General features: G+C 41.5%; 1 protein-coding gene across 2 annotated transcripts in view; it reads right to left on the bottom strand.

Moving 5' to 3' along the window:
• The window catches only part of SLCO5A1 (solute carrier organic anion transporter family member 5A1), a 121,513-nt gene that overhangs the window by 63,966 nt on the left and 35,681 nt on the right, over nucleotides 1–21,866 (bottom strand). For both annotated transcript variants that reach the window (XM_079901826.1, XM_079901827.1), the window contains exons 2-3: nucleotides 11,346–11,478; nucleotides 6,360–6,577 (exon numbers count right to left, since the gene is read on the bottom strand). In XM_079901826.1, coding sequence (XP_079757952.1) covers nucleotides 6,360–6,577; nucleotides 11,346–11,478 — 351 coding nt within the window. The remainder of the gene's footprint in view (nucleotides 1–6,359; nucleotides 6,578–11,345; nucleotides 11,479–21,866) is intronic.

The following is a 21,866-nucleotide window of genomic DNA, read 5'->3' as shown; positions in this document are numbered from 1 at the left end:
AGTATTTACATATATTTCTAAGTAGATACTACTCTGATGAGTAGTAGTCCCACAGTTAATTTGCACTGAGTATTTGAAAAGTGTTTTCTTTTTTAGCAATTCTTTGCCATGCCTGTTACCATCTACATTTTGCCTCTTAAGCTGAAGGTACAACAAAATAAATGTAAAAGAGAAATGAAACAAAGAAATAGATATAGAGAAGATGAGATGAATGGATAAAGAAGATGTGGCATATGTTTACAATGGAACATTACTCAGCCACGAAAAAGAATGAGATTCTGCCATATGCAACAACATGGATGGACCTAGAGGGTATTCTTAGTAAAATAAGTCAGACGGAGAAAAGCAAATACTCTGTAATCACTTGTATGTGGAATCTAAAGAGTAAAACAAAAAAATGCATATAGCAAAACAGAAACAGACTCGCAGATACAGAGGACAAACCACTGGTTACCAGTGGGAATAGGAAAGGGGGCAGGGGCAAAGTAGGTATATGGGATGAAGAGATACAAACTACTGTGTATAAAATAAATAAGCAACAAGGATATATTATGCAGCACAGGGAAATATAGCTATTATTTGGTAATAACTTTAAATGGAGTATAATCTATAAAGATATTGAATCACTATATTGCACACACAAAACTAATGTAATATTGTAAATCAACTATATCAATACTTCAATTAAAAAAAGAAAAAGAAATTCATCATACTTCCTTGAAAAGAAAGACATAGAGAAGATGTAAATAGAGCAGAACATCAAAGCCAGAGAAAAGAATGAAATATTTCTATGAGATTCTTCCTGGGCTTCAAATTTGACCCTCAGTTTCCTGGCCACCAAAGCAGAAAGTTGTATAATCATCACTAGCAGAAACATGCTAATTTCCTTGTGGGAAACAATGCTTTTCTTAACTATGTCCTAGAGCAGTGATTCTCACAGTGCTGTCCTTGCACCACCAGCATCAGTCTCACCTGGGAACTTGTTAAAATGCATATTCTCAGGCCACACCTCAGGCTTCCTGAATCAGACACTCTGGGCTGGGGTCCAGCACTCTGGGTTTTCAGAAGCCCCCGTGGTGCTTCCTAGGTAGGCTAAGTGTGAGCACTCTGTTCTCAAGAAATAGGGTTTTATATAAAGGACACTGAGCAATGCTCTTATGGCAAATATGGGGAATTCAAGCAACAGCTTCCAATATAGGCTGCAAACCTAAAGCTAAAGTGCAATTCAGCAAAAGAGCAAAGGCAAAACACAAGAGGCTAAGATGGCATGTCCCAGGCACGCGGCTTTTGGTGATCACTCTTTGCTGAGTCAAGTATTGCCTCTAACGTATTCCATGCTATACTAGTTTTTAAAACACCTAGCAAAGAACCACATGCAATGGTTCTTTGTTCTTAGGCAACTCAAATTCAGAATTTATTCCCCCTGCCCCTCTATTCCGCTCTCCATCATCTGAGGTTGAAACCCTGAAACCGACTTTGGTACCTCCCTCCCCATCATTCCCATAGCAGTTTCCACATTCTATAAACACAACCTCTTCCTTCCCGCCTCATCATTCAATAATTCATTCTTCAAATATTTACTGAGTATCTACTAGATGGTGGGGATTTATCAGGGAACGTGACGGACAAAAATTCCTTGCCTTCATGGAGCTTACTTTCTCATTACTGAGCCTATAAATAAGATAAGTAAAATACATAGTATACTACAAAGTGATGAGTGCTAAGGAGAAAAATAAAGGAGAGAAAGAGATAAGCTTTGGAGAGGAAGGTAGCAATTTTTAAATATGGTGGCCAAGCAAGGCCTCGTTGAAAAGGGACCATTTGAAAAATACCCTGAAGGAAGCGAGAGGATGTGGGAGAGAGCGTTCCCCACACGGGAATGGCAAGTGCAAAGGCCCTGAGGTGAGAGTGTGCTGGCAGATTTGAGGACCAGTGATGAGCCCAATGTGGTTGAAGTAGAATGAACAAATGGGATTGCAAGAAGGATATGGGGGCAGGCAGGTAACCAGGGGTTAGACTGGGAGACCACAGAAGCTTTAAGCAGAGGAGTGGCATTTCAACAGGATCCTTCTGGCTGGAGAGTTGAAAGCAACTGAAAGGGGACAAGGAGGGAATTCCCTGGCGGTCCAGTGGTTAGGGCTCTGTGTTTCCACTGCAGGGGGCATGGGTTAGATCCTGGTCAGGGAGCTAAGATCCCATCCCGGCGTGGCCAAAACAAAAACCAATTTAGCATGCTACTGTCCTTTCCATCTGTACTAAGCAAAACCATCATCACCTCTCTCGGGCTCTGTCGGTAGCTTTCTAGCTGGGCAACCTCCTTCCATTCCACTCCCTTCCCTCCCTAATCTACCTAACAGAGTGCTTGCCAAAGGCTGCTCAAACCTCCCCACTGCCCATTTGGGCCAAACTCAGTTAAGGTTAGAACTCTCTATGCACAATATGGTCCCACCTTACCCTCCCAACCTTACGTCCCAGGCTTCCACCATGCACATCCAACACACCAACCACAATACACTCGCTCAGCATTTTCAAATACATCACCCCAGTCTGACCTTCTTGCCTTTGCTCTCTCTGACTGGAATACCCACACCATCCCACCTCCACCTACTGACATTCTCCCAGTCTTCCAAGGTCCATCACAAATCCCACCTCCTCCATGAAACCTTTCCTGATCCCTCAACTAGATGTTCCCTCGCCTGCCTCTGGCTCTCACACCATCTTCCTTTTTGGCCATTAGCATATTTCCATCTGTACTTGTCCTGTCTCCCTCAATGGACTATAAGCTCTCTGAGGGCAAACCATGGCTCACTCATCTTCTGATCTGCCACAGCTTGGAGTACAGCAGCTTCTACAGAGTGAACAGTCATTGAATTAAATGATGACATCACCCTCTAGTGATCAATCCTCTATAACTTCCAATAGCCTCTTTAAATCAGTGCATCACCTCAGAGTAGCTATTTTACTTAGGATGATAAATATATTCTACTTGAACACAAACAAAAGTCTAGCAGAGAAAGTCTGTTGTACTTTATGTTAATGAATAATGCCAAGAAATGAAGCTTAAAAGGTTAAAAGTGGACACAAAAATAAACATCTTCTTACGATTAACTGCTACCAAAAGCTTTCTATTTAGGAAAATGTCCAGGTAAAGTCAGAAGACTTTTAAAATGCTGGACCTCAAACCTCAGGAAAATTGATCCACTTAAATATTTTAGCTGTTTATTTTTATGGGTAAGATGTTGAAGCAATCAGTGCTATTCTCTTTATGGGATGGTGATGCAGACACACTAAAAATTCTACTTTCTCCTTTGTGGTGTTTTAAAAGTCTTATTCCTGCATAATTTATAATAAGTATCTAGAAACACTGAGTCAGATTTTCCCAATGTCTATCATTAAAATGTGCAGGCAGAGGGTAGAAAGTGTAGTGTATTTTCTTCTTGCGTTCTCTGCGGTAAAACTTCTCAAGGAGCACCATTCTGTATGGCCTAAATCATTTTTGTTTTTAGGAACTAAAAAAATACTAACTTGGCCACCTTTCCACCTTCTCTTTGAAGAAGCTAATATTGATGTACAGATTTCAAATATAAAATAAAGACTAAAAGGAGCCTTACTCCAAAAAACAGGACAAGGAAAAAGAAGATCTGCGAATCAAACTCAGATTTAACTCAAAATGAAATCTTAGCAAGCACTCTTTCATTCAAGACCTAAATAATGAATCTCAGCTTTGGAATACAAATTATGTCAGCGATGGAATGATTTCCAGAGATTTAACTGATCTTTTTGAAAATCAGATTAAATATTAGACTGCCATTTCCTATAGGTGAAGGTATTAGAAACCAAAATGTGCAAGATACATATGAATTAATTTTAAATATTGTATTTGAACATTATTCCAATGTCATCAATATCACTTGAATAATTTTTAGCAAAACATTTCCACTTTATATTCCCATTTGAACAGGATTCCTTTCTAACAAAAGAAAGTGTCTCTGGAAGTTCCAGGTCTAGATACAATTAGAGAATCCAGTGCAAGAAGAAGTAATAAAATAAACCAGCTCTGCGTCCTAATCAGGAAGGTTGACTGCCGAAGTAAGATCCGTCATCATAATTAAGGCATAGAGTGAAAAGGTTGAGAATGTATCAGAAATACTGACGAGAAAACCAGAATGAAAATGGATTTTATAAACCAACTACCCATCACTGTCAAAAGACTCCTCTTATTCTTTCCTCTAAAAGAAAATATCCTGAACCATCAAATTGAACATAGAAAAGCTGGAGAAGCACAATTCTTAGCAGTACAAGAAGACATCCAATAAAACAGTCCATAGGTTCAATTCTGAAAAATAATTTTCAAATCCCATGATGGCTTTTACCACTTTTGAACCTGCCTGCCTAAGTGAGCTTTCCCCCAAAAGCAGGAGTTGAGTTAAGGATTCAAAGCCAAACAGTTGATTTGGGCGATTCAGGAAACACTGGATGGGAGTGCGGACGTGATGCACAGGAAGAAAGGGTGGCTTACAAAGGATGTAGAAACATACCTCAGGATTGTCTCACCCATGAGGGGGTGGAGTTGAGATGTTGATCGGCCATTGGTTAAGATAGCTTTAGGGGTGGGAGGCCAGGATGTTAATTCTTTGGCACTTGAAGCGTGCAGGAGTCAAGCACTTTCCCAGACTACAGAGAAGACCTTCAGGCCAAAGAAGACCCACAGGCCTTCAGGAGGTCCTCCACCTTGACAACGGGAAGGTCCCACAGTACAGATAGGGCACTGAAATCATTGTCTACACTGGCTCCTCCAAGGACTTCATTCCCATCAACGGTTGTGTCCGCTGCTGGTATTTCATATCAGTCTTGCTCTCCCTTTTCTCTACTATCCAACAGAGCATATATTCCACATTCGAGCCATCTACCTCTAAGCTATAAAATATACCATTTTAGCTTAGCCTTTATTTCCCCCCTTGAGTCTACTTTATATTCTCTGTAAAGTAAAACTCTTAGTCTACTCCTATGTTGTGAATTTTTTAACATCAGCTTTGCTCTCAACTGGGTTGTTTAAAAAAAAACAAGTCACTCCCTTGGTAGTATTATGGTCCATCATGCATCCACGAAAAATGATGGACTGGTCCACAGGGCAAGAGCTACCATCCAGAGAATCTTTTATGTTATGAGAGCAGAAGAGGTAATTTTGGCAGTTCCAAAAGCACACATTGTCCCAAAATAATGAGGAGGGAGCGGGAAAGGCAAATCTAAAACTTAACTGGGAAGAAGCATTTCCAATGAAATGTCACTTCACTGCTTTGAACAAATATAGTCTTTAAAAATAGTCCAATCTAACCATTCTTAGGCTGCAGGGACAGTTCCATAATATATTAGTAACTTCCTTCTAGGCCTGAAAGGTTCCTCTTCGTCTTTACTGTGTACATAGTCAAAGTGAGATGATAATGTGCCTAGGTACATTTACCCTAAAACAACCTTAACTGATGTAAGCACTTGATAAATATTATGCTTCATAAGTTAGAAAAATCAATTCAGAGGATTCAAGAAATAGGCAGGAACTCATGGGAATGTAGTGTTATAGGTTTCTTGGAATAAAGGGATTTATTGCCATTCAACAGAGGTATTGAATATGGAACAAAAGTGGCTTGGTTAAGATTAAGTTGTTTAGATTTGAGATTGCCTAATCTGGCTCTAATAAAGTCATTATTTTTAAGAGAGATAAGAATGAAAAAACAGACCAGTACACATCACTGAAACCCTCTGGACGTTTTTATGCTGGGTTTGGAGACCCATCCCCTGGTTGCCCTTCTCCATGGCCACTTTCAAGCTTTGACAGAGCCACTGTTGAACAAGATCCTTTCCTAGGGGTAAGTTTTATATTTATGTAAGGATCAGGCCACACTATCAAACCCACGGTTCCCTGAGACAAACCATCCATTGTATAATGCAATAATTATTTTAAAAATCAGACGTCTCTAATTACAGTATGAAGCCTTCACCTTTAGATTCTAAATCAGTGCTTCTCAAGCTATCTGTGACGAAGGACTATTTTTTAATGATTATTTCTAGTCTATCGTTACTGATACTTTTGCAAGATACATTAAAGAGGAATTACTAGAAAATGAAAAATTTAAAACATACAAAATTGAAGCCCAATTTATTATTGTTGTTATTAGATTCGACAGACCCATAATTACTCTGTCAAAAAATTTTTTTAAGCTTCTCAACATTTACTCTCAATTTCAGCCCATATTCCATCACAGACCAGTAACTGCTGGTGGGCAGCAGTGGCCGGGGACCAGACTTTGAGTAGCACTGATCTGAAATGCCATGCACGTACTTATTCAAAAGATATACCTTACCTCTGGCATCCTTTCCAAATCCTATAGAAGAAACTTTTTTGTCCACTTCTTCACAATTGTTTGTTTTCTCCTTCATAACGTCATCGTCACCCGCAACATCAGCAGAGTATTTTTTCTTTCTCTTTTTCTTGTGTCGAGGAGGAAGCTTTTTTGGAAAAGTAAACATTGGGAATATCACAAGAAACATTGCAATGGCACAAAGGAGGAATCCACTCCACCTAAAAAATTGGGAAATGTGAATAGCATTTATGGCTTTGGTATTATGAGTGTGAACAAATTAGCAAAGTAGAAGTTTGTGGTGATAAATTTCTCCAGAGAAAACTTTTTACCTTCATCGGGTGTACAGCAGTAAGAAGTTAGACAACTTAAGAAAATATACTACGGAATCCTCCCTTTCTGTGGTATAAATGAGAAATCTACCCAGTAATTATACTAGTATTATAATGACCATTACATTCAGCAGCCTGACTAGAATTTCATTCAATTCAAGTATTTTTGAGCACATATATGTTAGTTCTGCTAATTAACATTGTTAGTCCTACGACAGTGTGCATCTTATAATAAATCAATAGCCCATAATTTGAAGAGAAGAATAATATAGAGTCTATAGCATGCTTTCTGGACCAATACGGACACTTTTTTCTCAGAAGAAAACCATTAATATCTGGTATGAAGTGTATTTCAAATTGCTGATGGCATTCAAACATTTTTCTGCAAGCACTTCAAGAACTTACAATCTGCTTGTAAGCGAGCTAAAGATACAAGAAATGATTCCAAGCAATTCCAAGAAATGCAAGAATGTACACAGTTGTTAGATCATGTGGTATAGAAGATGAATGTTATAAAAATTCAGAAGGGAAATCAATGTGTCAGACACAAAATTCCTCTGTCAAAATTTTTTTTTAAGTTTCTCAACATTTACTCTCAATTTCAGCCCATGTTCTGTCACAGACCAGTAACTGCTGGTGGGCAGCAGTGGGGACCACACTTTGAGTAGCACTGATCTGGAACTTGAGAAGTGGAACTTGAGCTATGCAGAATCGAGATTCTGTCTTTAGACACATCTGAGGTTGCCATGCCGAGGGAACTAGGAAGTAAATACAGACTAGATCTCTCATTCTAGTCCTGTATTAGAACATGTGTTAAGGCCTTGGGCTTTCTTGCCTGCATAATTCCCCAAGGGCAATTTTTCAGTCCCCTTTCAACCTTTTCTTAGCAAATAGAGGTCCCTGGTCCTGCCTAACAGGGTCACTAACTTTGCAACTAGGATTCCTCAACTCCAAACTCTGTCCTCAAAGTTTCCAAGTTCATAAACGCTCAGATTCTGGCCTCTGTATCAATACTTTCCCATCCATTGTTATCAGAACGCAAACAGCATTCTAAGAATTCATGTTGAATATAATGCAGTAAGAACACAGACCATCCAGTGTGCTATTTTCAAAGATACTTAACGTTATATCCAATTAAGATATTAAAGCAATCAGAAAAAGGTTTTATTTTTAGAAGACTGCTCAGGGCAGACTTCCAGCCATCTCAAGGATTCAGTATTTAATCACGAACCCAGTGCCTAACACAGGTTAGGTACTCAAAACATTTCCTAAATAAATAAATTGAATGAGATAGGTGTTTTAAAAACAGAGCCATCTGTCGGCAGGGACATAGCTGTGATAACATCTGGCCCTTTTTGTACTTGGCCACATACGAGGACTTTACTAACCCAGTCCTGCCATTATCTTTCTTGAATTTCTTTCTGCAACCTCTGCATTCAAGTCCCCTGAACCCCTTAGTTTCCCGGACCTCTCATGCTCTCTCCAGAGGAGGGCAGGCAGCAGACTATAAGGGGCAATTCTTGAGTTGTGGCTTCAGACTGACCTGGGTTTTTATCCTGTCTTTCCCACTTACTAGCTCTAAGATCCTGGGGAAATTAGTTTGCTTTTCTGAACAGACTTTCTCGTCTGAAAGGGAAGTAATAATAACTTTTTTTGGGGGGGTCATCAAAATTAATAAGACAATGTATAAGACCTAATAAAATGCCTGCCCCCAAAGCAACAATAAATCCATGGTAGCTAGTTTTGTTTTTTACGTAGATGTGCACTCAGGGCTCCCACCTCCACCCAGAGCCATTGACTTAAAATTATATGCAAACATTAAAGATACACTCAGAGTACCCCAAAGGGAGAAAATAACAGAAGAAGGGAAAGAATTATAGTGAATAGACAAAAAGATTAAAAAAATGTTTAGGGACATTTCTAAGCAGAGCAAATCGGTCTCCAGTAACATCGAAGTTAACACATGATATAATGGTGGTGCTAAAGAGGACGTTGAGAAAAGCTAAGTAATGCAAGGAAGTGTGCATTACATGTTGGAAAAGGATGCATCAGGAAGAGCTAAAATTGAAAAGCCAGGGCTCCTGACTCCCTTTCATGAACCATTACTCAGAGACTATTCATGAAGGGAGGACAGTTAAGTACATTGACTAAAACCTCCACCCTGGACTCAATTTTTTGTCCAGCTCCCACTGACTCTGAGACTTTGGGCAAGGTGTTCAAGTCGCTGACCATCAATATCGTCATCTGCAAAATGGGCACACACTTAGTGACTACATGTGGTTGTCATAAGGCTTCAATGAAAATGTTGGTAAAGCTCTTAGAATAATGCTTGACACACAGCACCCAATCAATATTAGCATTATTCACTCATTCCCTCCTTCGCTCTTCCAGCATATAGTTCCCAAAAAACCTATCATTGCCACTAGGCACCATAGAAACTAACATTGTATCAAATAACTGTCTCTGTTCAAGGTAGAAGTCTGTTACAAACAGAGCTACTCAAGAAACAAAATTCATTTTCAAAGAGACTCCCTAGTATACATTTCTATACTGACAATTTTTATCATTTGTGGAATACTGAGCCATTAAAAGGAATAAAACTACTTGAACATTGATTAAATTCAAAGGACTGAATAATAGGTAACATACATTATGTAGGAAGAACTGCTTAGAGCTCCACATACATAGACTCATTTATTCCTCACAACAACCCTATCAAGTAGGTACTGCCACTATTTCCATTTTATGGATTTAAAAACCCCCCGAGGCCCAGGGAAGTTAAGTTACTTCCCCAAGGTCACACAGTTACTAGGTGGCAGACTGGGATTTAAAACCAGGGGAGTGTGGCTTCAGGGTCTGCACTCAATTGTTCTACTTTGCTACCAACTGGGTTGATGTCTACTAGAAAACTTTTAGAAAACAGCATAAAGCACTTGTAATCTTAAAGCTCCTGCTTCCTTGCCTTCTCCTTGCCCCTGAGCTGTCCTCCTTGCCTTCTCCTTCCAGACGTTCCCTTATTGCAATCTCTTCTCATGGAAATCTATACAGAACACAGATTATACATGGGATGTTCACAGATACATTTTAATAATCTAGTTTTCTGAGAATTTTTTAAAAAATCTTTACTCTGAATTATTTCAGAACTGCAAAGCAAACAGTAGAGGCCAAAAATTTCACTATTGATCAAGAACTTAAAATTCCTGTGTCATTCCCCTACTGCTGACAAGGGAATGCTCCCTTTTGCATGATTTGAAAATTCTACCAGGCTAGGCTCATCTAGATCTTAGCACTTCCACCTTCAAAGAGTATTTACTTATAAAAATAACAAGTGTTCTATCATGTAATTAATATTTATTAACTGCTTAGAAAATAGTGTTAAACATTATTCTCACACAGCTCAAGTTATGAGGTTATTAAATTATAATGAAACACAGAGAGAACACAAGTAGTCTAAGAAACTCTTTAGAAAGTAATTACTTGACACTAGTTTCTAATTAATGAAATTCTCTGTTCTAAAATGAAAATTTCTTATCAATGTATGCCTATTACCAATCCATGTTTAATGAATTTGAGATGCCGATACTTCGAGCGAGTGTTTGCAATCATGAAGAAATAACTCCTTATGTTCAAGTTGAGAATTGGGAAGAATTCAAATGCAGCCCTTGGAGACAGGGATAAGTAACCTATCACCCAAAGTTGGAGTTCTCATTCTAAATCCTAAACTTACTTATTTAGCAAGACAATTAAAGGCCAGCAAGTGAGAGAGTGGCTACATCCCCAGCACACCCAGGGGAAGGAACTATCACCGAGTGAAAAGATTCACTAAGAGTGGGACAGTGGAAACGCAGGGCTAGAGTCGTGGGCAGTGGAGAAGGACAAAGCAGAAACACAAATACAATAAGGAAGTGGCAGAAAATATTTTTTTAAAGGCACAGAAAAGAAAATGAAAGCTACGATTAAAGTACACAGGAAAGTTCCGATGTAGCCGCGTTCCCCTTTTCCTTCACTCTGCTATGAAGAAACCAGCCATCCCAAACCTAAAGAATATGGGTTAAACGGATGTTCCCAACTCCTCTGTGTTAGCTTCCTATTGCTGTGGTAACAAATCACCACAGGCGGCATGGCTTAAGACAACACAAATGTATCATCTTAGAGTTCTGGAGGTCAGAAGTAAAAACTGGGCTGGCAGGACTGCATTCCTTCTGGAGGCTCTGGGGAAAAGCTTCTGCAATCCACCTGCATTCCTTAGCTCATGGTCTCTTCCTCCATCTTTGAGGCACATCACTCCAACCTCTGCTCCAATCATCAAATCTCCCTCTCTTACTCTGACCCTCCTGCCTCTCTCTTTCCCTTATAAGGACCCTTGTAATTACACTGGACCCACTCGGATCATCCAGGATAATCTCCCCATCCCAAGAGCCTAAACTTACTCACATCAGCAAAATCCCTTCTGCCATGTGAAGGTAACACATTCATGGGTTCTGGGAATTAGGACAAGGATATCTTTGGGGATTATTATCCTGCCTGCCAACCCCTCCTAGGTGACGTTTAGCTATTTTTCATCTTCCCATTGGGGAAATTCTTATTTTAACTACAAGGGGACTATTACTCTATAACAATACCAAGTGAAATGAAAGATTTAATAAACGATTCTTACCAGTTTCCAATGAAACGAGGGTCATCCTGATTAAGGTGAATGGGACTTCTGGGATCAACGTAAAAACCAATAAGAAGTCCACCTAATAAATATCCCACTGCAGGACCAAGTGCTCCCATGACATACATGATGGCTGAGAAGACAGAAGGGGAAATGTGAAATATAACATCGTGTCATTTGTTTCAGTAGTTATCTAATTTCAGTCATACCATGCATATGTCACAGTTAAATCCAGTTAACAACTTCCAAAAACAGAGAACTTTAGAGATCCTGTCTATGTTGACATTTGGGTTTCAAACCATGTCCTTTATTTAACTGTTCCCTGTTGTCCTCTTAGAACATCAGAACTTCTTTGGTTACTTCTGAAAGCACAGACCGGGGCTAGTTATTAAGGCAGTCACTGGATAACCAAGAGGGGCTAACAGGTAGTCTCAAGATAAGAAAAGAGAAAGAAGTAGATGTCCCTCATCCCAGCTAGAAGATTCTAACGGGCTGAGGGAACTCGAGGCCAGTTTTGCCATGAAGTTGGATTCAGCACCCTCAAAGCACTAATATCTTCAAATCACCACTTGAGAATCAAAGAAGACCTCACAATGTGTTTGGTTTATTGTTAAATGTGGAATATTACTTAAAGGTTAATAAATCTCCTTAAATGGCATGAGTGAGACAGTTCAAATGGAAAGCACTAACGCACAGCTGAATTTGAAAAAATTGTAAAGCACATGTCCAAAGGGTTACTGTCAGTAGATCAGAAAGGTTGTCATTCTGTCCAAAAAAATGCGGCCATCAAAATGGGCTTATAGGAAAAATGACAACAACAGATGCACTGTCATTTGTTTATATTGCTTTCACTGCTGTCATTGAAATTTATTTAATTTATTAAATAAATTTTAAGTTATTTAAGTAAATTATTAATTGCTATTTATTTTTAAAATAAATAACATATCGCCAATTTGTAAATTTTGAGGTAGAATAGGAAATTCCTTGAAAGTCATAGAAAAATCTAGCTGCACTCCAAACACATGTTTCCCCCTGTTGAAACTCAGTTATTTGGGGACAAATCAATAAACACTGTTAAGATACCCCTGTGTGCAAGGCATGATAAACTCAGGTGATACACGCTTCTCATTTCTGTTGCTTTCGTGCATTTTAACCAAAGAATAAGTGATTTGTCATATCCTTTAAATAGTACCTATTTACCAGAAAGCAAATTTGGACTAGTCAGAATCCCTTCGCCTGACTTTATCAGCTGCACCTAAATAAACACTGAATAATCTTATACTTCCTGTAACTTATAACTGCAGACAGTAATTTAACACCTGCTCGCACTTTCCTCACCATTTCAGAAGAGAAAAGCACAGTGTTTATTTATCTTACAGAATCATATGATTGTAATAAGACATTAGGTTCTTCGACTTCTCCATCTGTGTTTGGAAATGAAGAACCGAGGCATAGCAGCAAGTAATTGGCATTCTGTTGGACGCACGCTTTTAATAAAATAAAATTTGAATTTTGATAAATATCTTGTTAACCTCTCTGTTTATAGCCTGAAACAGAACTCAAGAATAGAAAGTATTTTTTCAGTTTCAGGTATTCCCATGAGCACATGAAGATAAAATAGATGTTTACACCTCCAGGCAAACCAGCGCCATTTACAACTCAAAACTGTAATGAGGCCAAAATGTGACACAAATCATCTCCCCAAAATTGTTCTTCTGGAGTGAAAAAGACTGTCTTACAAACACAGACGGAGGAAAAGGTATTTCCGCCATACTCTTTATGCCTGGGGCACTTGCGTGCAGCATCTTGAAGTGCTAAGAAGCCGTGTGCAGGATGTGTGCTGGCGGGACCACTCAGTCAGCCGGCAAATGGAAAACCAATGATATAACGTGCACCAAGAAACCCTAACTGCTTTAGGAACTATAGATCAAGCTTTTTAAAGTTCACCTATAGAATCAGAAAAATTCATTTTTATTATATAGCAAACAATGTTAGGTCCAATGGAATCACTCTCCTTAACAGAAATACATATATGTACATCTACATATGTACATCTATATAACTATACTACAGGTTATACTATATAATATAGTATAATAACTATGCTGAATACATAAATATATGTTTATATATTTATAAATATATATCATACATATATGTATATATAACTTACAACTATAGTCCCATTTAGTAAATAAATCACTCTAGCCACTGAGTTAACATTTGTTAATTCATTAACTAATGGCACTTATTCAGAGCTTTTTAGAGAAGCAAATTGTTAAAGCAAACCACTAACTCCCTCAGTCAAAAATTCCCAATCAGGACTTGAGGACATAGGGAGGGGGAAGGGTAAGCTGGGACGAAGTGAGAGAGTGGCATGGACATATATACACTACCAAATGTAAAATATAGCTAGTGGGAAGCAGCCGCATAGCACAGGGAGATCAGCTCGGTGCTTTGTGACCACCTAGAGGGGTGGGATAGGGAGGGTGGGAGGGAGGGAGACACAAGAGGGAGAAGATATGGGAACATGTGTATATGTATAGCTGATTCACCTTGTGATACAGCAGAAACTAACACACCATTGTAAAGCAATTATATTATACTCCACGAAAGATGTTAAAAAAAAAAAAAAAATCTGGGCTTCCCTGGTGGCGCAGTGGTTCAGAGTCCGCCTGCCGATGCCGGGGACGCAAGTTCGTGCCCCGGTCCGGGAAGATCCCACATGCCGCAGAGCGGCTGGGCCCGTGAGCCATGGCCGCTGAGCCTGTGCGTCCGGTGCCTGACTCTACTTGTAGTTCAAGGGTGGGACGAGTTGGCCTGCTACCATTTCAATCCTAAAACCTCCTGCCTGTGCTCGGGCTCCACGCAGACTGATTCAGAACAGGCCTGGGCAGAGTCAGCTCCCTTCCTTTGTGGCTCCCAGGGTGCGCCCCAGGCCTTTCTAACCCCCTGAATCCCACCCATTCTTCAAGGCCCAACCACGTCCAGCACTGAGCATCCTCCCCTGACTGATCTCTCTCCTCAAAATCCCTGTAGACAATACATGGTCTCTCCCAGTGGCCTCCACCATTTTTCTCACACATCCCTACCAGTAAGAGGTTTGAAGCATGTACCCCCAGTGTACTTTTCAGTAAAATACTGTGTATGTACCATTAGTCTCTGTCTCACAGCTCGGATCTATATTGGTAAATCCTGTTGGTTCTACCATCAAATCAGGTCCAATATGCCGCTCCGTACCTCCACCCTGGTCCAAGCCACCATCATCGCTCACCTGGAAAATTGCTCGAGGCCTTACAGCTGGTCTCTGTCCTCCTTCCCTCCAAAGGATTTTCAACACAGCAACCTTACTGATCCTCTAGCAACACGAGCCAGATCACATCGCTTCTTTGCTCACGCCCACCAGTGTCTTCCCATTCCACTCCCAGGAAAAAAGCCCAAGTCCTTTCACGTGCCTGCAAGGACCTGGCCACACCCTCGCCCCACCCCTTGGTCTCCATCCGCCAGCTATTCACTGGGCTCCACGTGCACCGACCTCATCTTCTTCAACCTTCCAGAACACGTTCCCACATTAGGGTGTTAGTACTTGCTCTTTGCGTGGTGGGTAGGGGTGTCTTGCCCAGAGACAGCCACATGGTTCATTCCCTTCGTTCCACCAGGTAATTACTCTGTCCCTTCTCACCGAGACCTCACTTGGCCATGTTATCTAAAAAGTTACAACTCTCTCCCCCATTCTTCCCGTCGTTTCTCTGATCCATGTTTCTCCTCAGCATGTATGACCACCTAACACACTTTATCTTTCCTTGGTTCATCTTGTTGATCCCCTGTTCTCCCCGACCAGACCGTAAGCTCCACGAGATCAGGGACGCCTGACGGAGGGGTTCACTGCTGTGTCCCCCGTACCCAGCAGTATAGGAGGCATCACCCATACTCACTCCCATTATTCATTGCTTCCATCACCACCACAGAGTCTGCACCGTCTACGGCCATTAACAACAGATGTCAGTGACGAACTCTTCCTCAGTGTCTATCATCTCTTGAGACACTAGGTAATGACATAGATGTCGATCCATATTTCATATAGTGAACTTGGTAATTTCATGGTTTTTGACTGTGTCTCATCAGATGTGATTATACTATCATTCGTTTTTTTTTTCTCATGATGAGGAAAGGAGCTTGTACTGAGAAGACAGGCTATTCGATGAGCTAACAATAGAAACATAAATACAAGTTCCAGTCTTTTCTTCCTGCCCTCTCCGCGGGTGGTCTCACACACCTCCCCTTTGAGAGAACCTGGACCATTCCATTCTTTTTTTTTTTAACATCTTTATTGGAGTATAATTGCTTTACAATGGTGTGTTAGTTTCTGCTTTATAACAAAGTGAATCAGCTATACATATGCATATATCCCATACCTTCTTTTGAGATTAAATATGCCCTGCTCTTTACTTATACTTATCTCTTCGAATATTTATATTTTGCCTTTTGAAGTAGCTCTTCAACCTGGACAGCGGGAACTATACCATATATAATATTAGGTAGTAGTTAAAACACAGACTCCAACCTCCTGGGTTCAAATCCCTGCTTCAATTCTTCCTCTTTATGTGACGTTAGCAAGTTGCTCAACCTCTCTGAGCCTCAGTTGCCTCATCTCTAAAATTGAGATGGTAAACGTACTTCCCCGTAGGGTTGTTACAGGCATTAAATGGGTTCATTCTTGTAAAGCGTGTGGACTGTTGGCACATGGTGAGGGCTACAGAAGACTATGCTAGTTTTGTTGTTATTTTATTTCATACTAGCTCATGCACACAGTTTAGTGTTTGGGCATGGGAGGTATTCAGTAAATATTTATAGGTTGGTTACATATCTGTGTTAACCATGTCTTTCATTTTCTGTATTCTTATGCTTTGACATCTGAGGATTTGCAAAGCCTGGAGGGACAGCCCCTCCCGAGGTTTAGCCAACCCCTAGAGATGGTGAGCAACTCAAAGTGAGAGTTCACTTTTCAAATGCAAACCAACCAAGATGGAGCCCACACCTCAAACACCTCTTTTGTTGAGCTCCACACTCCAGGCCGCCATCCACCTGCCCTACTCATCCCAGAGCCGGGTACCAGACAACTAGGGACAGGCAGCACCTACACCCCAGGGCCCTCTGAAGTTACTCAGAAGAGCCAATCCTACACCTGATTACCCTGCCTCACTCGTTCCTTCCTGGGAAAACCACAATACAGGCTCTCGCTCACAGTTCCTCCCTCTCTACCTCCAACTGACCCTGTCACTGTGCGCCCCCCTTCTTGGCACCTGCGAGAAGCAAGCTATCATTTCAATGGTAATCATCTCCTAATCTACTGGCCTCACGAAACCTCAAATTTCCCCTTAATACACTGTATTTTAGAACAGTACCATGGCCAGTGAATGACTATGTCCCGTAATCCCTACCCTGTGCCTCTGGCTTCTCCTTTATCTGGACCTGCTGGCCCCCTTTCTCACCAAGACATACAGTTTCCCCATTACTTGCTCATTAGTAACGGACTTAGATACAGAACCATCTGAAGTCGTCTCACTCTTCCTCTCTTCTCTTGCCGTCACTCCACTTCTCATCTACCAGCTCTGTCTTCACTTGACCCCTAGCCTGTCTCCTGTAGTTCAGATATTATTTCTCTCCTGACTATGCCTTCGTCTCCTCTTGCCCAGTTGTATGTTGATGTCTTCCAGTAGCATCCCCTGTGGCTTGATTTGTCCCCAGAGTCTCTGCTTTCTATGTGCTGGCTGCATGGTCACTCCCTATTCCTCTTCTCCAGAACACGGTATTTATTGCTTGACCTATAGCTCTATGGTCTTCATGTGCTACACTCCCCATCCTTCAAAGCCCGGCTCCTTCACGAGGCCCCCTCTGACCTCTGGAGGCCACAGGAATGTCTCTCCTTGAATGTCACATCAAGTACCATCTGCGCTGCCTACTGGAACAGGTGTGTTTTGCTGCTGCACATCACCTCTTTATCTTTCCAAGTAGCTTGGACGCTCCTTGAGGGAGACAGCATGAGCTACACGTTTCTAAATCTCCTCGAAGACCTCAAACACAAAACTACTCACCCAGGAAGCACTGATGTCAGTACAGTACAGGGAACATGACCCTGGAGTCAAACTGTCTCAGGTTAGACTCCCACTCCCCTGCTTCTGTGCAAATTATAAATAACAGCAAGTTATTTACCCTCTCTTTTCTCAAAAAGTGGACATTAAGTAAGAATATGCACATAAAGTGCATAGCATATAACAAACACTGAAGAAATACTAAGTTGTGTTTTTGTGTGCTGAAAGATTACCTAGTCATTCTCTAATAAATATTATTAAATATTAATTTTGTATAGATCAAACATACATTATTTAGCAGAAGGCATCCTTAACAGGTTTATAGGACCTTAAAAAATGACCTCTTCTAGAATCACTATTTTTGATAATGGGCCGGGCAGATGAGAGTGGGGAGAGAGAATATCTAGACCTTTCTTTCCTCACAGAAGTGCAGCAAAGAGCATCTTTCTGAAGCTAAGCATATGCCTGTATCCTTTCTTCTTCAATAACCTTTAGGGGTTTTTTTAATGATACAAAATATAACGTGGATTCCCTGAATCCATGAGAAAACTTTCAAGAGCACAAAGAATAATTATTTTTTAAAAATCATCCACAATTCCTACCATCCAGATAATAACGGTAATAAATATGTCGTACTATTCATATACTGTATCAACTTTTTAAGTTACTGGAATTATACAGTACTTGTTGTATAACTGTTTTTAATATGTTTAATATTATAGTACTTGTCTATAATATGTTTTTTACATAATATCTTGGACATTTCCTATGTCGATACATATTTTTCTAGAACATTTGTCAAGGCTAAATGGTGCGTCACCATGTGGCTACGATACGTCAATACTTCACTTAATAATCCTTTCCTGATGCCAGCTTTAAGCTGTCACAAACGTCTGACTGAGGTTATTCCTCTGAAGATTGTATGACTAACTTGGAGCTTTGTTACTGCGTGTGTTGCATAGAACCAGACCTTCATGGCCCGAGGATTATAACTCCTGCCCCAAACCAAGCTGAGTCACGTACTTTCGTAGAGTTAAGAAGCCACACTTGGGGACTTCTCCGGTGGCGCAGTGGTTAAGAATCCGCCTGCCAATGCAGGGGACACGGGTTCGAGCTCCGGTCCGGGAAGATCCCACATGCCGCAGAGCAGCTAAGCCTATGCGCCACAACTACTGAGCCTGTGCTCTAGAGCCCGTGCTCCGCAACCAGAGAAGCCACCGCAATGAGAAGCCCGTGCACCGCAACCGAGAGTAGCCCCTGCTCGCCACAGCTAGAAAAAGCCTGAGTACAGCAACGAAGACGCAACGCAGCCAAAAAATAAAATAAAATAAAATATTTCTTAAAAAAAAAAAAAAAGAAGCCACATTTGATGGGAAAGGGTCCCCTTCAGTGGGGGGAACCAGCTCTTCACCTTGGCCTTGGACATCATATCAGGTTCGTCAGAGACCACTCTTGGGGAAGACTGACCCAGCTACAACTTAAGGACTGTCCCCTCGCCTGCTTCCAGCCCATGTTTCCTTCACTTATCTTTCCACAAGCTTTGTTACCTTCAGACCCTTCATTTTAATCTCCTTCTTAAATTATTCTTTACCCTATTCCGTGACCACTTATGCTTTCTACGTTAAAGCCCATTAACTTCTATTTTTAATCCCATTTACCTTCACATTTTTAATGTTTCTACTGTAGACTTAACCTTTATATAATCTTCAGAATTTTTTATTGAAATTGTCAACGTATTGAATCAAAAAGTTGAAATGGATAATATTTGTTAACATCTTTATTGGAGTATAATTGCTTTACAAGGGTGTGTTAGTTTCTGCTTTATAACAAAGTGAATCAGCTATACATATACATATATCCCCATATCTCCTCCCTCTTGTGTCTCCCTCGCACCCTCCCTATCCCACCCCTCTAGGTGGTCACAAAGCACTGAGCTGATCTCCCTGTGCTATGCGGCTGCTTCCCACTAGCTATATTTTACATTTGGTAGTGTATATATGTCCATGTCACTCTCTCACTTCGTCCCAGCTTACTCTTCCCCCTCCCCGTGTCCTCAAGTCCATTCTCTATGTCTGTGTATTTATTCCTGTCCTGCCCCTAGGTTCTTCAGAACCATTTTTGTTTGTTTGTTTTGCATTGTATCTTTTTAAAAACACTTTTCATCCGGGTTTTATTTTTTAATTAACTTTCAAGTTTTTCTTTTAAATCATTGATTACCTTCTAGTTCTCATACCTTAAGTAAGTTTACTTACTTTTTTAGCCTTATTTTTATTAGGCTAATTTTTTTATTTTTAAAAATTTGTTTGATTTCAAACCTTAAATCTTGTTAAACTCCTGAATTTGAACTTGTGTTTTTGTATTTGGCGGTTTCTCTTTCTTTTCTTTATCCTTCTGACAAGATCTTCTTTGAACAGTCTTTGTTTAGCTTAGTCTTCTCTTACATTTTGCTTATTTTGTGATCAGTTTTAGCAGTGGCTTGTTAGAAGCTGGGCTGGGCCTCGTATCACATCTGGACCCATCTCCCCACTGTCTCTGTGGACCTGTCCCCGCTGCCCTGCATGCCTCCCCCCGCCAGTTAGGGATGGCAGCCTGAGCGACTCAGGGTTAATTCTGCCCTGGGCTCAAGGCTCGCTTTGCACACGGCTTATTTGATTAGCTGGACCCTATGATTGTTGTCTCGAATTATCCAGTAATGAGAACATTCAAGTTCTAAATCCAAGGTCTGCGATGAATAAGCACTAACAGTAAGACAAGCCAGGCCCGCAGAGTGAAACAAACAAGCCAGAGGGCACCTCGTTCAGTTCTGCCTGCCCTGGGGAGGGTCCTACGGGTTGATCAACCTTCCCAGTGGCTCCCCGAGAGAAGAAGCACAATGCACCCTGCGATGCCAGCCTGCACGGGTTCCACCCCTGCAGTCGGACACCTCCGTTTCTCCATTTCTGGCAGAGTTGAAAGGCCCTCCTTCCTCATCACAAAAGCCCAACTTGGCTACAAAATTATCTCGAATAAGGTTGTTCCGTGAGATCAGCTGCGACCCAGGCAGCAGCTCTCTGAAGTCTATGGAATCTGTGTTGCGCGACTCAATCTGCCCCTCGTCGGAGAACAGGCAATTTTCTCTGTCCTTCTAGGTTCTTCTGGCTGGTCTAAGAATTCAACTGACATGAATCAGATTAACAGGAGAAAAATCACACAAAAGTTTAATAACATGTATACATGGGAGAGACTCAGGAAAATTCAACTCACCAAAATGGCCAAAGCCATCATACCAAGGCCAAAGCCTTAAACACCAAGTTCAGCTAAAGACAAAAGAGGATGTTGGGGGTAGTGGTTCGGGACCTCAAAGGGGAGTAAGGCAATTTCACATGGAGATGGAAAAGCAAAGATTTGGTAAATGAATGCTTGCTGGGCCAGGCAGAGACTCCGGGACACAGAGAGGGATTGTAACAAACAGACTTTGCTAGGTTCCCCCTGTCCACACACCTAGTTCCTCCATAGTTATCTACAGTGATAGCTCCCTTCCCGGAACAGGTCCTCTATCTAGACTTTTATGCACTTAGGGGGAAGGTCAAATGTTCTTCCCAAGTCTTTTGAGCCTTGATTATTTTCAGCTTGAAATAATCCCATGGCAAAGAGCTATTTGGGGTGGTAAGTTTTCCTCGCCTACACCCTAAATCCCAAGAAACGACTCCAGAACCCCTCACAGTGGTCAGTCAGGCAGCCATGAGCCTCACCGGACCGGGGAAACCGAGGGGCCCAATCAAAACCAGAAAAGATCCCAGTACCACAGAGGGCTTCGCAGTCACCTCCTTCCTGGCCTCATACCCCACATAATTGAGCAGCGCTCCACATCGCGGGGTCACAGGTCTCTCACTCAGCCATGCACTCTGTGATGCCAGGCCCTGGGACAAGGAGGGGGCATTGCAAAGGTGAATAAGAGGGGTGTGTGGTCCCCCAGAAAGAAACATGTAAAACCAACTATGATTCAAAGCTCAGTGATTAAATACAACCAACACCAACGACGTGCTGTGGACCACAGGGGAAGAATGATGCATTGTAACAGTTGAGGAGAGAGGACAGAGAGAGCTTCATGGAAAAGAGGGCTCCTGGCCTAAGCCTGCAAGGATAGGAGAAAGGACACCAGCGGCTGAGGGGTTCGTGTGGCACAGGCGTGGGGATTTGGAAGCGCCCAACGTGTTCAGGGAACTGCAGGTGATCTTACACCTGGGGGCGGGGGTAGGTAGAGAAGAGGGACAACCACCGCCGCCATCCCCGGCCCATCCGGGGGCCTTGGTACCCAGCTGTGTGCAGGCTGCCAGCCCCTCTGCTCTGAGACAGTGCGGGTGGACAGCAGCATCTCACTGGCTTCCCCTACCATTCAGCATCCTTAAGAAGTGATTTTTCTGCTGTTGAGGAACAAGTTACTTCCACT

The sequence above is a fragment of the Stenella coeruleoalba genome (assembly GCF_951394435.1).
Source record: "Stenella coeruleoalba genome assembly, chromosome: 17".
Taxonomy (NCBI): domain Eukaryota; kingdom Metazoa; phylum Chordata; class Mammalia; order Artiodactyla; family Delphinidae; genus Stenella; species Stenella coeruleoalba.
The sequence above is the reverse complement of the archived record's forward strand: the minus strand, read 5'-3'. Positions and strand labels throughout refer to the sequence as shown.